This window comes from Pristiophorus japonicus, chromosome 7 (assembly GCF_044704955.1).
Source record: "Pristiophorus japonicus isolate sPriJap1 chromosome 7, sPriJap1.hap1, whole genome shotgun sequence".
In the NCBI taxonomy this organism is placed as follows: domain Eukaryota; kingdom Metazoa; phylum Chordata; class Chondrichthyes; family Pristiophoridae; genus Pristiophorus; species Pristiophorus japonicus.
The window spans coordinates 37,004,197-37,023,953 of record NC_091983.1 but is presented as its reverse complement, the minus strand read 5'-3'; the positions used below and the strand labels follow the sequence as shown (position 1 = coordinate 37,023,953).

At 44.5% G+C, this 19,757-nt stretch overlaps 1 protein-coding gene across 1 annotated transcript in view; it reads left to right on the top strand.

Moving 5' to 3' along the window:
• The window catches only part of LOC139266579 (CUB and sushi domain-containing protein 1-like), a 3,131,815-nt gene that overhangs the window by 2,017,374 nt on the left and 1,094,684 nt on the right, over positions 1-19,757 (top strand). Inside the window, exon 9 of the mRNA XM_070884173.1 lies at positions 19,412-19,536. Within this exon, the coding sequence (XP_070740274.1) occupies positions 19,412-19,536 (125 nt within the window). The remainder of the gene's footprint in view (positions 1-19,411; positions 19,537-19,757) is intronic.

The window sequence follows — 19,757 nt, the reverse complement described above, 5'->3', positions numbered from 1 at the left end:
CGAAGGGCGGAATGGCCTACTCCTGCACCTATTTTCTATGTTTCTATGTTTCTGATTATGATGCACAGAAAGAACTAGTTCTCGTGACTGTTGTCTTTTAAGTTAAAACAGAAGCTAATACCATATTTGAGATGAAATTATACATTGTGCATTAATGCATTCATATGAAACTCCTTGTTCACTATTTAATTTTAAATAAGTTGGCAACTTCTTAAAATAGTGTTCAGAAGAATTTCATAGCAATGTGATTATCACATAATGTGATTTACTCTGATTATGTTTGGGGATTATTCAGTATATAGGGCTAGATTTTACAATTTTATGCATATTGCCCAAAAATGGGCGGAATTTCCAGCGTGGGCAGTAAAAATGGGTTTTCAGATTGCCGGCTTCATGCCCATTCTCAAAGCACCTAGTTTTCATTTTTTAAATTGGGCGTTACCGTGAGTGATATGAAATGGGCGGTAGCGCTAAATCTTGCTGACCTTCTGCTATAAAGTGTTGCTGTCCTTAGCAATGGCATGGCAATGCCCGATTCTCGCGATTCAGGAGATCAACGGTCATCATGACATGTGCAGAAGAGGAGACAGAGAGAGAGAGAGCTCAGATGGAATGAAAGCTTGTGTGACTGTGGTGTGTGCTTGTTTGGCTACTGTGGGAGGCATGCCAGAGATTCAACAGCAGCAAAAATCTTAGTAAGCACCTAGAACATAGTTGGCACCGACTTTTTGTCCAAACAAAGATATAACATGGAAGGGATGGTGGAGGCCCTGGAGCTGGTAGCCAGGAACACTGGTGGCAGAGGGCTCCCAATGGTCCCAGAGCGCGGCACTGCATCCCAAGGTGCCGCACCCCCATTGCCAACCACACTAGAGCCAGAAGCAATATCTTGCTTCTGGCTCGGAGCATGTTCCCACCTCGGGACCATCCTCTCCCGTATCCGTCCAAGCAATGGTTTGGCCATCAATCTCCCCGCCCCCCCCAATGAAGCATCACCTGAGGAGCTCCTTGGCCAGACGGCTTGGAGTCAGGAGGGGAAGGGGAAGGAGTCGAGGTGGGGAGGAGAAGCGGTGGGGGAAGGGTTGGTTTTTACAGAAATACTGACGATTTTAGACAATGGTTCACTTTAAATGTTTTTTATTTAACAAAACCTTGTTGGACATTGGCTCAGATAGCTGCACTGTTACACGCTGGTGATTCCTCAACATCAAAGGGTATAATTACACTTAATTTCAATCAACTTAAACTTTAACTGTCACCAAGGTGATGCCCACCATTGATGTATGATCTGCACACCCAGCAGTGTGTCAGCCATGTAAATAACACCAATGTTCTTTCAGGCAAAGCGCTCATTTGTGAGCTCCTGACATAAGGCTCTTGCAGCTATTAAGCCACCACGGGCCCTTTCATGTGGTCTACAGGGGGGGTGGGGGCATGGTTTTGATGTAGGCATAATTGTCTGGGCCGATGTCAGCGTCCGCCTCCTCGTCCTCTCTTCCTCTCTCTGGTGAGGTGGACTGTCATACTCATCAGGCAATTCTTGTCCCGTCCTGATAGCCAAGTTGTGCAGCATGGAGCACACCACCATGAATTGAGCTACCTGCTCAGAGTGGTATTGGAGCTCGCTTCCTGAGTGGTCCAGGCATCTAAAGCGCTGGTTAAGCACTCCAATGTTTTTCTCCATGATATTGTGAGTGGCTCTGTGGCTCTCGTTGTATTGCTTCTTGGCTTTGGTGTGGGTATCATGCAGGGGGGGCGGTCATCAGCCAGATGGTGAAGCTATATCCTTTGTCACCAATTGACCTTGTGGCTGAATGTTAAACAAGTCAGATACAGTGCTCTCATGCAGGATGTGAGCATCATGGATGCTGCTCGGAAATTTAGCATTCACTGCCATTATAATTTGCTGGTGTTCAACAATGAGTTGGACATTCAGGGAGTAGAATTCCTTGCGGTTCCTGAAAACCTCTGCATCCTGAAATGGTGCCCACATCGCGATGTGCGTATAGTCTATTTCTCCCTGCACCTTTGGGGAAGTTTGCAATTCTGGAGAATCCTAGATCCCTCTCATTCTGTGCCTCTCTAGTCAGAGGTAAGCTGGTCAAGTCCCTCCTGCATGCGTACAGGGCTTCAGTGACCTGTCTAATGTAGCAATTTGCGGCATGCTGAGACAGGCCGCAAATGTCGCCAGCTGATGCCTAAAAAGAACCCGACGTGTAGAATAACAGTGCCGCGGTGACTTTGACCTCGACGGACAGTGCAGTACTGATGGTTCTGGCAGGCTGCAGATCTCCCTTTATCAGTTGGCATACCTCAGTGATAACCTCTTTGTGGAAGCGCTGTCTCCGTAGGCAGGTGTTTTCGGGCAAGTCGAGGTTAAGACTGCTTCTCCCTGTACTTGCGGGGGGTGTAACGTCTGGTCCTCCTCATCAGTCTGGCACACCTTACATTGGGCACATAATGCTGTGGAGCTTACCTTCTGCCATCTCGAGTCTGCTGCATGTAATTGGTCATCAGAAGAGGGTGAGAAAGGACAAGCTCCATTGCAATAGCTCTGTTTTCCACCGATTGGTCACAAACAAGGAATGTCCCGATGAAGACACCTATTAAATTTCAATCGGTCACAGTATGGTCAAGATGTTTGTACAGATGTTCACGTCTCCAGAGCACATCAGAACTCCCCCGAGGTTGAAGCACAGCAGCCTTTTAAAGGATGTGACCTTTCGCCCTTCCCTTGTCTCCATTGCTATAGGTCCGTGAGTTTCACTCCCACTGCTCCTCCTTTCTCTGCTGATCCACTGGATCAACTCATCTGCACTGAGGCCACGACACACCTCTGCTGATCCACTGGATCAACTCGTCTGCACTGAGGCCACTACACACCGCTACAGGTCCCCTGGATCAACTTCTGATGGCTGACAATGACTCTCTGTTTCTCCTCAGCCTCTTGATTCCACTGGATATCATCCACAAATGTCTCAACTGATAAGCCCACCCGTCCCCCATTCCACAACTGACACACGAACCTGAACATTATTTTGTGCATGCTACGAGTTGACTCCACAATTTTTAGAAGTTCACTTTGTCTCATCACAAGGACATTGGATTGGGCCAGATCGGTTCCTCCATGCCCATGTGACCTGCATTCCTTCATCCCCTCTCGGGATGTTCTCTCCTCCCCTTCATTTTCATTTCTCTCATCTCGGGTACTTTCCATCCTCAATCCCTACCCCAACACATCACTACTCATCTGCCTTCCTGTGCTCCTATCACCCCCAGGCTCGAATCTCCCTTTAATATTCCCACCACCAAACTGTTGACCACCTAACTCCCTTTTCTGGCTCCCATGTTAGCTGGCATTGTTAATGGTTCTCTCTATTCAGATACTATCCCCCTCTCCCTCAAATCTGCCATTATCACACCTCTCCTTAAAAAAACATCCTTTGACCCCTCCATCCTTGCAAATTACTGTCCCATCTCCAACCTCCCATTCCTCTCCAAAGACCTTGAACTTTTTGTCGCCTCCCAAATCCGTGCTCATCTTTCCCAAAATTCCATGTTTGAATTCCTCCAATCCAGTTTTCGCGCCTGCCACAGTACCGAAATGGCTCTCAAAGTCACAAATGACATCTTTTCTGACTGTGACAAAGGCAAACTATCCCTCCGCACCCTTCTTGACTTGTTTGCAGCCTTTGAAACGGTTGACCATTCTATCCTTCTCCAAAGCCTCTCCACCATCGTCCAGCTGGTGGGACTACACTAATCTGGTTCCATTCGTATCTCTCTAATCGTAGCCAGAGAATCACCTGCCATGGCTTCTCTTCCCACCCCCGCATCGTTATCTCTGGTGTTCCCCAAGGATCTATCCTTGGCCCCCTCCTATTTCTTAACTATATGCTGTCCCTTGGTGACATCATCCAAAAACACAGCATCAGTTTCCACATGTATGCTGATGACACTCAGCTCTACCTCACTACCGCTTCTCTCGACCCCTCCTTGGTCTCTAAATTGTCAGACTGCTTGTCTGACATCCAGTTCTGGATGAGCAGAAATTTTCTCCAATTTAATATTGGGAAGACTGAAGCCATTGTTTTCAGTCCCTGCCACAAACTCCATTCCCTAGCTACTGACTCCATCCCTCTCCCCAACTCCTGTCTGAACCAGACTGTTCACAACCTTAGTGTCATATTTGACCTTCAATTGTGTTTTTGACCACATATCCGCAACATAACTAAGACCACCTATTTCCACCTCCATAACACAGCCGTCTGCACCCTTGCCTCAGCTCATCCGTTGCTGAAGCCCTCATCCATACCTCTAGACCTGACTATTCCAATGCACTCCTGACTGGCCTCCCACATTATACCCTATGTAAACTAATGGTGATCCAAAACACGGCTGCCCATGTCCTAACTCGTACCAAGTCCCGCTCACCCATAAGCCCTGTGCTCGCTGACCTACATTGGGACCTGGTTAAGCAACTTCTCGATTTCAAAATTCTCATCCTAGTTTTCAAATCCCTCCATGGCCTCACCCCTCCCTATCTCTGTAATCTCCTTCAGCCCCTCAACCCCGCAAGATGTCTGCGCTCCTCTAATTCTGCCCTCTTGAGCATCACTGATTATAATCACTCAATCATTGGTGGCTGTGCCTTCTGTTGCTTCGGTCCCAAGGTCTGGAATTCCCTCCCTAAACCTCTCCACCTCTCCGCCTCTCTTTCCTCCTTTAAGATGCTCCTTAAAACCTACCTTTTTGACCAAGCTTTTGGTCACCTGCCCTAATTTCTCCTCATGTGGCTTGGTGCCAATTGTTTTAATATAATACTCCTGTGAAGTGCTTAGGGATGTTTTACTACATTAAAGGTGCAATATAAATACAAGTTGCTGTTATTAATAAGGCCATAGCTGTGCCTCTCTCAGCACCCTCCAAAAGGCCCATGGCACTCCTCACTGTTTCCTTATGAGCAGCAATCCCATCTGCCCCAATCTTCCGTCACTGATCTTCCTGCGCAGTCCGTCAATAGGGGTTCACCTCACCAGCCTTCAACCTAAGCCACTCAGCCCACCCACTGCTGCTCCTTTGAACTCAGAGAGCTAGCAGATTACCAACTTTAAGCTCAGTGCTCATTTCTCTGTACGAGCTGTGCTTGTCTCAAATGTGTGAGATGCGGTTGACTAAGCCAAATCTATCCACAGAACGTAAGGAGTGGGTGGTTGTTGGACAAATGGTTTCTTGGCTGCTAACCAGTAATCAGTTATCAGAGGGTCAGTTGAGATGAAACTGACTACACACCAGCACAACTCCACTGCTGTCACACGTCAAAAGCATGTTGCAGGGGATCTGTGCATCTGTCATACATTTTGCAAATCAGCTCTCTAGACTCCTGAATTTTCTCTGTGCTGTCAGGTTGCTTGTCTGACATCCAGTCTTGGATGAGCCACAATTTCATACAGCAAATGATTACGAAGACCGAAGCCATTGTCGATGACCCATGCCACAAATCCTGTACTCATGCCATCGACTCCATCTTCCTCCCCAGTTACCTAGGCCGAGCAAGGCTGTTTGCAAACTTGCAATCCCCTGTGATCCAGAGCTGAGCTATTTATACCATTCCCTCTCCATAATGTCACCCACCTGCATCCCTGCCTTCGTCCATTTGTCACCTCCACGCTCAACTATTCCACTGCTCTCTAGACTGGTCTCTCTTTCTAAACCCTCCAACAAATTCAGCTCATCCAAAAATCTGCTGCCCCCTTATACTACACAGAGATTCCCTTATTCATCACCCCTGCTGTGACTGACCTACATTGGCTTTGAGATTTAAATGCTTTTAAATTAAAATTCTCAACCACATGTTTTAATCTCTCCATGGCCTTTGCACTCACTATCTTTGTAACCTTTTCCAGTGCTACAACCCACCTCGAATATCTGTTCCTCTGTTACTTGAGTATCCTCCCTCTCTTTGCCCCTCCATTGGGACCTGTGCCTTCAGCCGCCTACGCCCCACGTTCTGGAATTTTCTCTCTAAACCCCTCCACCTCCTCCACCTCATTTAAGGCTCTCCTTAAAAATGACCTCTTTGACCAAGCATTCGGTCTCGGACCCCCCCCCCCCCGCCACTGCCCCCACCACCACCCTGTAATGCTGAGTGCGATCCAATTACACCCCGCCCAATTTTCATTTCTGTCACTTTCAAGATTTCCTATCAACATTTTGTAAATGCTTTCAAATTAGCTTTAAATGATGATGTTCCACCTGTCCTGGCCAATATTGATCCCTCAACCAACAGAACAAAAATACAGATTATCTGGTCATTATCACATTGCTGTTTGTGGGAGCTTGCTGTGCACAAATTGGCTGCCACGTTTCCCACAATACAACATTGACTGCACGCCAAAAGTACTTCATTGGCTGTAAAGCGTTTTGAAACGTCCGGTGGTCATGAAAGGTGCTGTATAAATGTAAGTCTTTCTTTTAAAGAATGTCCTGTTGACCAATGTAACACCATGAGCACCCTGTCGGTTTTTAATGGGATTCATCACTGGATGACAATGAACTCTAATACATGCCATCATAATAATTTCTCTTTGATTAATGAGTCATTAAACCTCACAGTAAATAACTAAATGTAAAGTCCTGTCCCCTCAGTACAGATTCACACGAGGCATGTAGTGAAGTCAAGGTCACTCTGGACCTGCACCTTTATTTCACAGCTCTGGAATGCTGCACTTGCCTGAGACCTGTCCTTATATACCTGTCTCTTGCAAGTGCACCCCTGGTGGTAAGGTATGCTGGTGGTTACAGGTCGTATCTTATTACAGTCATGTATAGCATGTTAGGATACAGTTAGATATAATAATGTAAGATACATGACACTAAACAGAGTTAAAGACGGTCAGTGAAGTAAACTCAGGACTGATGAATGGCAAACAGAGCAAACATTTTTGTTTTACAGCATTTTGTTGCAAAACAACTGAGGTTTTCTGTTGCTGTTTGAATATATCATGGATTGTAAATGATAATTACTTGCATGCATTCATCAAATTGTGTAAGTAAGCCCTTATACTGAAGGGTGAAAGTTGTTTGCAAGGGAAGATTTTAGCTCATCAACAGTGAGGGAGAATGACTAGTGGGGTGGGAGAGAGACAATCACGTACACTCGCAGTCCTGCAGCCCAATGTTTTGAAATTGCCCATTTCTAAATAATTTCAAAAATACATCAATGACACAAACTCTTAAGTCAGGGAGAAACTTCGCAGTCTTTTTGGGAGTTTCACTGCAGTTGGTTCCCTTGTGAAGGTTGTTGAGTGAGTAGGGTAGAACTTGCAAATGATTTGATTGTAAATGGCATGATTTTCTATTTATTTTATTTCATAGACCATGTTAGGAACAGGCCAGTTCAGACATACTAAGAAAATAAACTGTAATTTTTGTATTCTCTTCACTCAGAATTTTTTTAATACAACACATTTTCTTTGCTTTCATATATTTAAAATATTAACAGAAATAAGCATAAATACAAAATCAGGTTTCTGGCTTTGCATAGTATGAATTGAAGCATGATGCCTTAATGTTTTTGTGGAGTTTGAGGACAATTGTCAATCCTTTCCAGATTCAGTTCATTGAAGACAAGTCACTGGAATTCATTTGCATAAATTGGATTTCCCTGAGGTAGTTGATCCTGGTCAGGTTTTTACTATTGGCCTCAGTATCATGAGAAAGGGAAGGGGAAAATCTACCAGGCGTCCTGCTCCTGACTGTTATTTAGTGAATCCCTGCTGGTCAGGGCACGTGCGTGGATTTTGAATGAGGACAGGACCAGGCACTGTGATGCAAACAGTGAAACAGGCTGCTGACAATCACTTGTTTGGGCTCAGGCACAAAGAATGTTCACTTGGGCAAGTTATCAAATGACTGTTATATATGGAACAGTGCCCCAACAAGAACCAGTGACTTCAGACAAAAGGGGAGAAAAACAGGGAGACAATTAGCAGCGTACTCTATATATTTGAAAGAAAGATTTGTATTTATATAGCGCCTTTCATGACCTCAGGATGTTCCAAAGTGCTTTACAGCCAATTAAGTACTTTTGAAGTGTACTCACTGTTGTAATCATCATCATGTAATGTAGGAAACATGGTAGCAGATCTCACAAACAGCAATGTATTACGACCAGATAATCTGTTTTTTTTTGTGATGTTGATTGAGGAATAACTATTGGCCAGGTCACCAGTAATAACTCCCCTGCTCTTCTTTGGTTGCATATTTGCTATATGTCTCCCAGTGATAGATTATCTACTGCTACAGGAAGAAGAAAGAAGTTTTTGGAATATTAAAAAAAAATATTCTCAAAATCGCACAGAGAGTTTCATTTTCAATAAAATTACACAAAAGTGCCTTCTTTTTTAGATGAAATGATTCCAATGCCTATTTAGATTCGAAGGGCTAGAAATTCACATCAGCTGCCCACAGTCAATGGAGCTCAGTATCAGGCGCTCTGTATAATGGGAGGCTGATCCGATACCGCCCACTTTGAGCCACCACCCGCGACTAATTTCTAGGCCGAGATTTGTGTCACAAATAAAAGTTGCCCAAGAGGGAGCATTGATCAAAACTTCAAGACAAATTAAATCTTGTGCCTCCAATACTCGTATGTCCCACCGGACTTTCATATACTTCCGTTTTTTTCCTCCAGCGTGAGTGAAAAATGTAAATTACAAGCAACTTTCTGTTTGCACCTTCAGTGCAATCACTCATTTTCACATCAAAGGATTGATTTCAGAGTTGTTTTTGAGCTAGTAACTTTTTGGAGGCTGTGTCACATATTTGAAGCTGTTGGTCAGCTATGGCTAGTTTTCAAGGTTAGCCTGCATGAATATAGATTTCTTCAAATTTTTCGAATTAGTCTGTGCTCACCACATGGTATTATTGGTTACAAGGTTCGCGCAAATCAATCAAATAGGATCACAAAACCAAAGCAGCCATGTTTCATCCGTACTGCGAGTCCGACTTTGTGTCCAGCCTCTCCCCTTCCCACTTCCAGCCCAACTCTCCAGCTAGCCTCAAACATGCCTGCTCCCTGTCCATCCCTGCAGCCTCTCTCCTGACTTCCAACTCCTGGATGACTCTGTATGTAGTCTCCCTGCTGTGTGTCACATACCGGTGACACCAGACCTCAACCCAGGACTCAGCTTCAACCACAGCATGATCCCTCCACCAAACCCAGTGCTCCAACACTGACCAAAGGTATGTTTACAGATCTCCCAGCTGTAAATATATTAACATGTAACTGAATTATTATTTTATATGCTTATATCAATAATAAATATAATATTGATATTTGGACATTTATTCATATTTACAATTACATTTTTGTAATTAAAAATATATAATTACAGCCCCTTTCAGGACATTTTTCTGATTTGCATATATTCACATTTATATGGAATGACAAATATTCACATCACCTTTGCTACACATACTTCTCCCATATTTCTAATTAATATATAATGAGGGCCAGAAGCAGATGAAATGAGCAGATTTATTTATGTAATTGTGATGTATGAATGCAGTCTGTATGTATCAGTTTACTTATTTATGCACACACTTAATTATTTATACAATTGCAGAACAATTCTATTTCTTATGTATCTATGGTGGATGAGGAGCACACTATTTATCTACTTAATTAATTTATTTTTATCCATGAGCAATGCCAAAGGAGATTGATTACTTTATTCCCATGAATAAAACATAAGCTTCATCCCTTGGTCTGCCCAGTTAGAAAGGAAAGTAGAGAAAGGAAAATTATGGACCATAAGCATAAATGCATCTATGTTATTCGCCTCAACAACTCCATGTGGTAGCGAGTTCTGCATTCTCACCACTCTCTGAGTAAAGAAGTTTCTTCTGATTCACTTAGTGGATTTATTCATGACTATCTTATATTTGTGGCCCCTAATTTTGGACTCTCCCCACAAATGGAACAATCTTCTCTGTGCCAACATATTTAACCCCTTCATAATTTTAAAGACCTCTATCAGGTCACCTCTCTGTCTTCTCCTTTCTAGAGAAAAAAGCCCCAGCCTGTTCGCTTGTTGCTGATAGTCATACCCTCTCAGCTCAGGTGTCAGCCTTCCAGATCTTGTTTTGCACTTTCTCCAATGTTTCTATATCCTTTTTGTAAAACAGACACCAGAACTGTGCACAGTACACCAAGTGGGGTCTAACATAGATTTCACATAAATTTAACATAATATTCCAGCTTTTGAATTTTATTCCTTTATAAATGATTTCCAGTGCTTTGTTTATACTTTTTATGTTATCTGCATTGTTACTTTTAATGATTTATGAATCTGTCCCCCGAGATCCCTTTGTGCCTCCACCCAATTTAGACTTTTATTTTTCAAAGAATATGTGTTCTCCTTATTCCTCTGAACAAAATGCACCATCTCACACTTACTTACATTGAAATTCATTTTCCATTTACACAGCCATTCCGCAAGTTTGTTAACGTCTTGTATTTTGTCAAAGTCCACCTCTGTGTTTACTGTATGATCCCCCTCCCCAATGTGGTGTTACTTGGAAACTTTGATATAGTACTTTTGATTCTGAGTCCAAATCAGTTGTGTAAATGGTGAACAACAATGATCCTAACACCGATCCCTGTGGAACACCACTTCCCATCTTCTGCCAGTGTGATATGTCCCCTATCCTGTGTCTTCTGCTTTGTAGCCAGTTTGTTATCCATTCTGCTACTTTTCCCCTGACTCCACATGCTCTAACCTTAGTCATGAGCCTACTATGGCCTTATCAGAGGCCTTTTCAAAGTCCATGTATATCACATCAACTGCATTATCCCTGTCTACCCTTCGGTTACTACTAATACAAAAGCAAAATACTGCGGATGCTGGAATCTGGAATAAAAACAGAAAATGCTGGAAATCTCAGCGGGTCAGGCAGTATCTATGGAGAGGAAGCAGAGCTAACATTTCGGTCAACGACCCTTCTTCAAAACTGGAGTGTGTTCTTAACAAGCATTCAAAGAGGGAGGGGAAGGAAGAACAAAAGGGAAGATCTGTGATAGGGTGGAAGGCAGGAGAGTTTAGAGAGACAAAAGGAATGATGGGATGAATTGAAATGGTAATAACAGAAGGTAGGAAAACATTAGTCAAGACTATCTAATCCTTCTATCAATTACTTTAAACCTATGCCCCCCTGGTTTGCAGATGACACTAAACTAGGTGGTGGTGTGAGCTGTGAGGAGGACGCTAAGAGGCTGCAGGGTGACTTGGACAGGTTAGGTGAGTGGGAAAATGCATGGCAGATGCAGTATAATGTGGATAAATGTGAGGTTATCCATTTTGGGGGCAAAAACACGAAGGTAGAATATTATCTGGATGGCGGCAGATTAGGAAAATGGGAGGTACAACGAGACCTGGGTGTCATGGTTAATCAGTCACTGAAAGTGGGCATGCAGGTACAGCAGGCGGTGAAGAAGGCAAATGGTATGTTGGCTTTCACAGCTGAGGTTTTGAGTATAGGAGCAGGGAGGTCTTACTGCAGTTGTACAGGACCTTAGTGAGGCCTCACCTGGAATATTGTGTTCAGTTTTGGTCTCCTAATCTGAGGAAGGACGTTCTTGCTATTGAGGGAGTGCAGCGAAGGTTCACCAGACTGATTCCAGGGATGGCTGGGCAGACATATAATGATAGACTGGATCAACTCGGCCTTTATTCACTGGAGTTTAGAAGGATGAGAGGTGATCTCATAGAAACATATAAGATTCTGATGGGAGTGGACAGGTTAGATGTGGGAAGAATGTTCCCGATGTTGGGGAAGTCCAGAACCAAGGGACATAGTCTTAGGATAAGGGGTAGGCCATTTAGGACTGAGATGAGGAGAAACTTCTTCACTCAGAGAGTTGTTAACCTTTGGAATTCCCTCCCGCAGAGCGTTGTTGATGCCAGTTCATTGGATATATTCAAGAGGGTGTTAGATATGGTTCTTGTGGCTTAGGGGATCAAGGGGTATGGAGAGAAAGCAGGAAGGAGGTACTGAGGGAATGATCAGCCATGATCTTATTGAATGGCGGTGCAGGCTCGAAGGGCCGAATGGCCTACTCCTGCACCTATTTTCTATGTTTCTATGTTTTTATTGACATTTCTGCTAGGGTAAATAGGTCTTTCCTATCCACTCTATCTATGCCCCTCATAATTTTACACATCTCAATCAAGTCTCCGCTCAGCCTCCTCTGTTCCAAAGAAAACAACCGCAGCCTATCCAATCTTTCCTCATAGCTAAAATATTTCAGTCCTGGCAACATCCTCGTAAATCTCCTCTGTACCCTCTCTCGTGCAATCACATCCTTCCTGTAATGTGGTGACCAGAACTGTACAGTACTCTAGCTGTAGCCTAACTAGTGTTTTAACCTAAGTCACTCTCATCACTTGTGTTATCATGCAGATTATCGTCTTCCTTTGCTGAACTGAATCTGTTTGTGAAAATTATACCCTACTTATATTACAGAATCATTTCCAATTAAAGCAGTTCTGAAATGTAACCTGATTCCCTTCTGTCAAATCTAACCATTTATACTGTGGGACAGGTTCAGAAACAAAAAAATAACTGTGCATGCATGAATTGGACAATTTGCCAGTAATATGTCCTTACGATACAGTATAAATGCACACGAGGCCCATACTTGAGAAAAGAGCACTGAGTGACCAGTTACCTTTATTACCAAGATCTCAAGAGGCAGATGGTGGGTGGAGCTTCCCCTTTTATACCAGAAAGTCCAGGTTAGGAGTGTCTCCCACAAGTTCGCCCCCTGTGGTCAGTGTTCTCAAGGTATACAACATAGGTCAGCTTATACATGGGTTACAATGACAGTTGAATACATGACATCACCTCCCCCCCAAAGTCTTATTGGGATCACAGGTTAAGTCTCTCTGGTGGTTTATGCTCCCTTGTAGAGCGCCTGAGTTGGGGCTCCAGTTGTTGGGCGCTGGCCTGAGTGCCTGCTGTTTGCGGTGCCTCAGGCCTGTCCAGACTGCCCACAGTGACTGGGCTCTCTTCCACTTGGTTCCGGTGTTCAGTCACCTGTGGTGGATAAACTCTTCGTCGTGTTCTTCCTCTGCTTCTTCTATGGGGTTGCTGAACCTTTTTTTAGTTTGATCCACGTGTTTGCGGCAGATTTGCCCATTGGTAAGTTTAACTACCAAAACCCTATTCCCCTCTTTGGCAATCACAGTGTCTGCAAGCCATTTGGGCCCTGCAGCGTAATTAAGGACAAAAACAGGGTCATTGACATCAAAACATCGCGCCCTCGCATTCTTGTCATGGTAGTCACATTGTGACTGACGCCTGCTCTCAACAATTTCTTTCATAGTAGGGTATATAAGGGATAACCTGGTTTTGAGCGTCCTTTTCATTAGCAGCTCTGCGGGTGGAATCCCTGTGAGCGAGTATGGTCGGGATCTATTGGCCAACAGGAGGCGTGATAAGCGGCTTTGTCGGGAACCCCCTTGGATTCTGAGCATCCCCTGTTTGATTATCTGCACTGCTCATTCCGCCTGGCCGTTTGAGGCCAGCTTGAATGGTGCCGTTCTGACATGGTTGATTCCATTGTCTGCCATGAAGTCCTGGAATTTAATGCTTGTGAAGCACGGGCCATTGTCGCTGACCAAGACATCCGTTAGACCATGGGTGGTGAACATTGCCCATAGACTTTCTACCGTGGCAGAGGATGTGCTTGAATTTAAAATGGCACACTCAATCCATTTGGAGTAGGCATCTACTACAACCAAAAACATTTTTCCCATGAAAGGAACTGCCTAGTCGATGTGGATGCGTGACCATGGCTTGGCGGGCTAGGACCAGCGCTAAGGGGGGCTTCCCTGGCCGATGCATTCACATTTATGGCCTTGTTGTCAGCCAAAAGGGACATTAGGGGTTTGTGATCTGTCTCCAGCTCAAATTTCCTGCCAAACAGGTATCCTGGTGCATTTTTTTTACTGCATATACACATGTTAGCGCTTCCTTTTCTACCATCCCGTAGCCCCTTTCTGCCCGGGACAGACTTCTGGAGGCATAAGCTACCGGCTGCAACTGACCCTTGGCTGCAAATGACATGCTGCAACACACACCCGACCCCATAGGACGACGCGTCGCACTTTAAAACTAGTTTCCTACACGGGTTATATAACGTTAACAGTTTGTTGGAGCATAACAAATTGCGTGCTCTATCAAAAGCCTTTCCTGGCTGTCCCCCCAGACCCAATCGTGACCTTTGCGTAGGAGCACGTGTAGTGGCTCTAAAGCATGCTCAGTTTGGGAAGAAAGTTGCCAAAATAGTTCAGGAGCCCCAGGAACGAACGCAGCTCCGTCGTGTTACGGGGTCTGGGTGCTCTCTGAATCGCTTCCGTTCTGGATGCAGTAGGTCTGATCCCGTCTGCTGCTACCCTCCTCCCCAGGAATTCTACCTCTGGAGCTAAGAAGACGCACTTCGCCTTTTTCAGTCGCAGCCCTAACCAGTCCAGTCTGCGTAGCACCTCTTCCAGGTTGTGGAGGTGTTCTTCAGTATTGCGATCCGTGATGAGGATGTCATCTTGAAAAACCACCGTCCTTGGAATCGACTTGAGGAGGCTTTCCATATTTCGTTGAAAGATCGCGGCGGCCGAATGAATCCCGAACGGACATCTGTTATACTCAAACAACCCCTTGTGTGTCGTGATGGTGGTCAGTTTCTTCGACTCACCCGCCAGCTCCTGGGTCATGTAAGCTGAGGTCAGGTCCAATTTTGAAAAAAGTTTGCCACCGGACAGCGTCGCAAACAGGTCCTCCGCTCTCGGTAGCGGGTACTGCTCTTGGAGTGACACCTGATTGATGGTGGCCTTGTAATCGCCACATATCCTGACCGACCCATCCGCCTTGAGCACCGGCATGATCAGGCTCGCCCAGTCACTGAATTCGACTGGCGAGATGATGCCTTCCCTCAGCAGGCGGTGCAATTCGCATTCTATCTTTTCCCGCATCACGTATGGCACCGCTCTGGCCTTGTGGTGTACTGGCCTGGCGTCCAGGTTTATGTGAACCACTACCTTGGCCCCCATGAAAGTGCCGATACCGGGTTGAAATAATGAGTCAAATTTGTCCAGGACCTGTAAGCAATGTACTCGCTCCACAGAAAAAATGGCATTGACATCGACCCATTTCCAGTTCATGACAGCAAACCAACTCCTTCCCAGTAGTGCGGGACCATCCCCCGGGACAATCCAGAGTGGCAACCTGTTCTCCGAATCTTTGTGGGTCACGACTACCGTGGTGCTGCCTGGCACCGGAATGATCTCCTTTGTATATGTCCGTCGCAGTGCGTCAATCGGCAATAATTTTGGCCTCCTGGCCTTGGACACCCACAACCTTTTGAACTGTTTGATACTCATCAGGGACTGACTGGCCCCTGTGTCTAGCTCCATTAATACTGCGATGCCATTGAGGAGCACTTTCATCATTATTGGTGGCGTCCTGGTATATGTGCTCCATATGATCTCGCTGAACTTCAGCTTCCAGCGATTTCCCCCAGTATTCATTTGGCCTCATAGGGCTTACATCGGGCCCAGCCTCCTCATACATCAACCTGGCTGCAGGCTTCCTGCACATACGCGCCAAGTGACCGCTGACGTTGCAATTTCTGCAGGTATATTGCTGATACCTGCAAGCTCTGGCTGGGTGTTTGCCTCCACACCTCCAGCATGAGCTGGAGGCCCCGTTGTTGGAAACAAAAGTTCCATTACCAGTCAATCGTCTCTGACTGCCTCTGTAACGGTCCTTAAGCGCACCATTAACAGGTGTTGATGGCCCCATTACTGGCCGCATTGTCCATTGCGATGGCATGAATCGCCGTTCAGCTAGCCATTGTCTCTGCTGAATTCCCCCTTTGGGTTCGACTGCATGCTGGGGCATGTCCAATTGCCCTTATCTGCCTAGAGAACTGTGTGCCGCCTTAACAATGTTGACTCCCTGGTTGTTTGCTGCATTTGAGCCAAGATTTTTGCCATAAATCATTCTGGTCTCTTCCTCCCCTGTGATAATTGTCTGGGCTATCAGTGCCGCCGCTGCCAAGGTCAAGTCTTTGGTCTCAATCAGTTTCCTGAAAACCCCAGCGTGCCCGATGCCCTCAATAAAAAAGTCTCGCAGCATCTCCGCTCTGCATGCATCTAGGAACTTACATAGGCTCGCCAGTCGTCTGAGATCTGCCACGAAGTTTGGACGCTTTGCCCTTCTCACCGCTGATGCGTGTAAAACCGATGTCTCGCCATGTGCATGCTGCTCACCGGTTTAAGGTGTTCCCCGATCAACTTACTGAGCTCTTCGAACGTCTTGTCCGCCGGCTTCTCTGGCACTAGAAGGTCCTTCATCAGGGAGTACATTCTGGATCCACAAACCGTCAGGAGATGTGCCCTGCATATGTTGGCTGAATTCTGTCCCAACCATTCCTTAGTGACAAAACTTTGCTGTAGTCTCTCAATAAAGTCGTCCCAATCATCACCAACACAGTACCTCTCTTCTGTGCTGCTAGTGGCCATGCTCACATGGTTTTTATCCCAGTTTCTCGTCGGCAATAATATGTCCTTACTCTACAGTATAAATGCACACAAGGCCCATACTTGAGAAAAGATCACTCTGTGACCAGTTACCTCTATTATCAAGACCTCAAGAGGCAGACGGTGGGCGGAGCTTCCCCTTTTATACCGGAAAGTCCAGGTTAGGAGTGTCTCCCATAAATTCGTTCCCTGTGGTCAGTGTTCTCAAGGTGTACAACTTAGGTCAGCTTATACATGGGTTACAATGACAGTTGAATACATGACAGCCAGGCTGTCTAATACTTAACACTAAATTATGATTGATTGATAGAATTTGGTTAGGCAAGGCTATTAAGGTTTTTGGAACAAAGGCGGGTAAATGGAGTGAAGATACAGATCAGCCATGATCTAATTGAATGCTCGAGGGGCTGACTGACCTATTCCTGTTCCTATATTTCTTTCTATTTTGCTATCTTTATGATTGTCATGTGAAAAGATTTAACTAGATTGACCAATTTGTGTGCAGATGTTTTGACCTAGGTAAGTTATTCATATTAGTAGTGTTGCCAAATTGGAATTAATTAAAATATATCAATGTTTAAAAGCTAAGCTTTGACGAGCAGGAGTTTAGGAGAATGACATGATGTTTTGTCGTTGCTGAGTGCGATAAAATAATTTCACGGGTAGCGGGAAAGGGGAAGCTGATGGTGTGTCTCAAATGTAAGCTGATATTTCTGAAGCTTATCCCTCCTCCCCTGCTCTGTTCTCCTCCTGAGAAGTGGGCTGTAGAAAGACGAGGGAGAGAGAAAGCCAATTTGATACTCTGTGCTTGGAGAGAATTTCAGAGGCTTACAGGCTCCCCCTATAGCTGTTCACTGTGCTGGAAATACTCTTTGGCTCGTTCTTCAGACTCTACAATGAAAGCCAACAGCCACTGCAAATCTCAGAAGCAAAACCAGAGGGAAAAGCCTGCATTCACGCTACTTGTACACACACAGGAGGCAGCCTATGGTAACTATACATGCCAATAATGATCAGCTGTTCCATAAAAGCTCAATAGCCCACAGCTCCAGCTTGTTGTAAGATTTTTTCATGTGTAACAATATTGCTATGTTGTATTTGTGCAAAGCCATACTGATCTGCTTTGTCAATGCACCCCATTGCCCGACCACATCTAATCAGCTATGCTAAATCACATTCTGCAGCCAGCATTGCCTGCACTGAAGACATAAACTGCTCAAGACAGCCAAAACACACCAATAGAAGGGATCACAGCATGGAACAACAGTGGGTGACTCTTGAAACTATTGGTATAGTGACTTCTTGTTTTGCACAGCAATGGCTTTAAGCTGTGCAGTTTTCGTATGATGTCTGTTCTAAGAATATTCACAATCACCATAACTGATCCGACCAATGCTGAAAGCCATTTTCACTGTCTGACATTTTTACAGAGATCTTACTTACAGAAGATATGAATCAAAAAATCAAACTGGCTGCTTTTTTTCAGTTTATTAATAATCATCTGATGAAATTGCAGGACTGGGTAGTTTTGAAACTTGCAATTTCTGAGAATGAGATTTTGATGGTGGATAATTAATTATTGAAAATGTTCCCAGTTGTGAGGGTGGCAGAGTGGCCTAATATACTAGACTGAAGGAAAGTAGCCTTTGCTTTACAAAGGATGAAGAATTCTGGTCTGTTTCTGCAAGCATGGGTTCAATTCACACTGCAGTAGTACTTAAGTGCAAGCAGATGATTTTTTAGAAGCATACCAGCACATTTATGCAAAAATATGGTACTTGAGCAGAAAATTTGCTAATCCCGAGAGTAAGAGTTGGAATTTTCAGAATTTGTCATTTGCCAAATCACTCAAACTAAGACATATGATTGGAATCCAACAGGAAATATCAATGCCTCATTTTCCTGGAAAATGTTCTTTAATGAAGAAAGCCATTTTTCAGTACAGTAAGAATTGTATGGAGGTGTATTCTTGGCTGTAGAGTTCAACGAACATTCAGAAATTCAGTAATACGGGATTTTAAGCCATTAGTTTTATGAAACAGTGGGATAAGGTTCTGTACATTATTGACCAAAGGGTCAAAGTTCGGTACAAAGGGATAACATTCAACACACAAAGGAGCAGTGATCTATGAATTCTGTGCTGTCTTGTGTGGAGTTAAGTGCAAAATCATCCGAATTTAAGCGTTGCCAACGGGTGCCTACACCATTAGGAATGCAACGTGGGCACATGCCTACCCTTGCAGCTCAGGTTGGGATAGATGTTAGGTCCCCATCCTAGAATTATTCTAATTCAGATCTTAGGAGCTGGATTACATTCACCCAAAAATTTTGAACTTCAGGGATCCAGGTGATTTCGCTGGCATGGACTCTAACAGTGGTTCGCAAATCCAGTGAGGAGGAGACCGCTTTGATTCTTCTCACTGGTTGAGGTCATAGGGTGTCCCACCATGCCCTTTTTCACATTACTGGCTGTGCAAGGGATGGACAGGACTCCCTACAAGGCCAAAGGGGAACATTGATATAAGGCCATATCTGGGTCCCAGCCTGTTTTCCAGCCCTACTATTGCATTCCCGACAGTTAAGACAGCAGCATGCTAAACGTGCTAAGGAAATTCAGCACTTATATTTATAAATAGCCAAATTGCTATTAAAATGCAAGTGAAAATTTTGTTCATCAAATGTCTAAATTGTTGAATATTTGTCATGTACTACAGCTTTGTGATTTAAAACATTTAATTGAAAAGGGGGAAATTTTTCAAAGTTGTGGAGAGTAGTAACCTTTGCACTTCTGTTTGTAATCCCTTCAGGGTGGGAGACAGTTTACAGTTCTCTTGTGATGACACCTATGTGCTTCAGGGGTCCAAAAGCATTACTTGTCAGAAAGTGACAGATACGTTGGCTGCTTGGAGTGACCACAGGCCAGTCTGCCGGGGTAAGTGATCAAGAAAGATTTCCAAATCAAGTTACTTCATTGTCACTCTGTTCACTGAAAGAAAATAACATTCAGATTTGCTTTGTCTTTTATATACATGATGTATGAATTCAGTATTTTCTCTGTGTAAAGCTTCCTTGGCGATGTGAACAATTTGAGTAAATGGTAGATAGTTTAGTTATCAAAAAAAACATGAATACTGTGGCTCAAAATTTACTGAT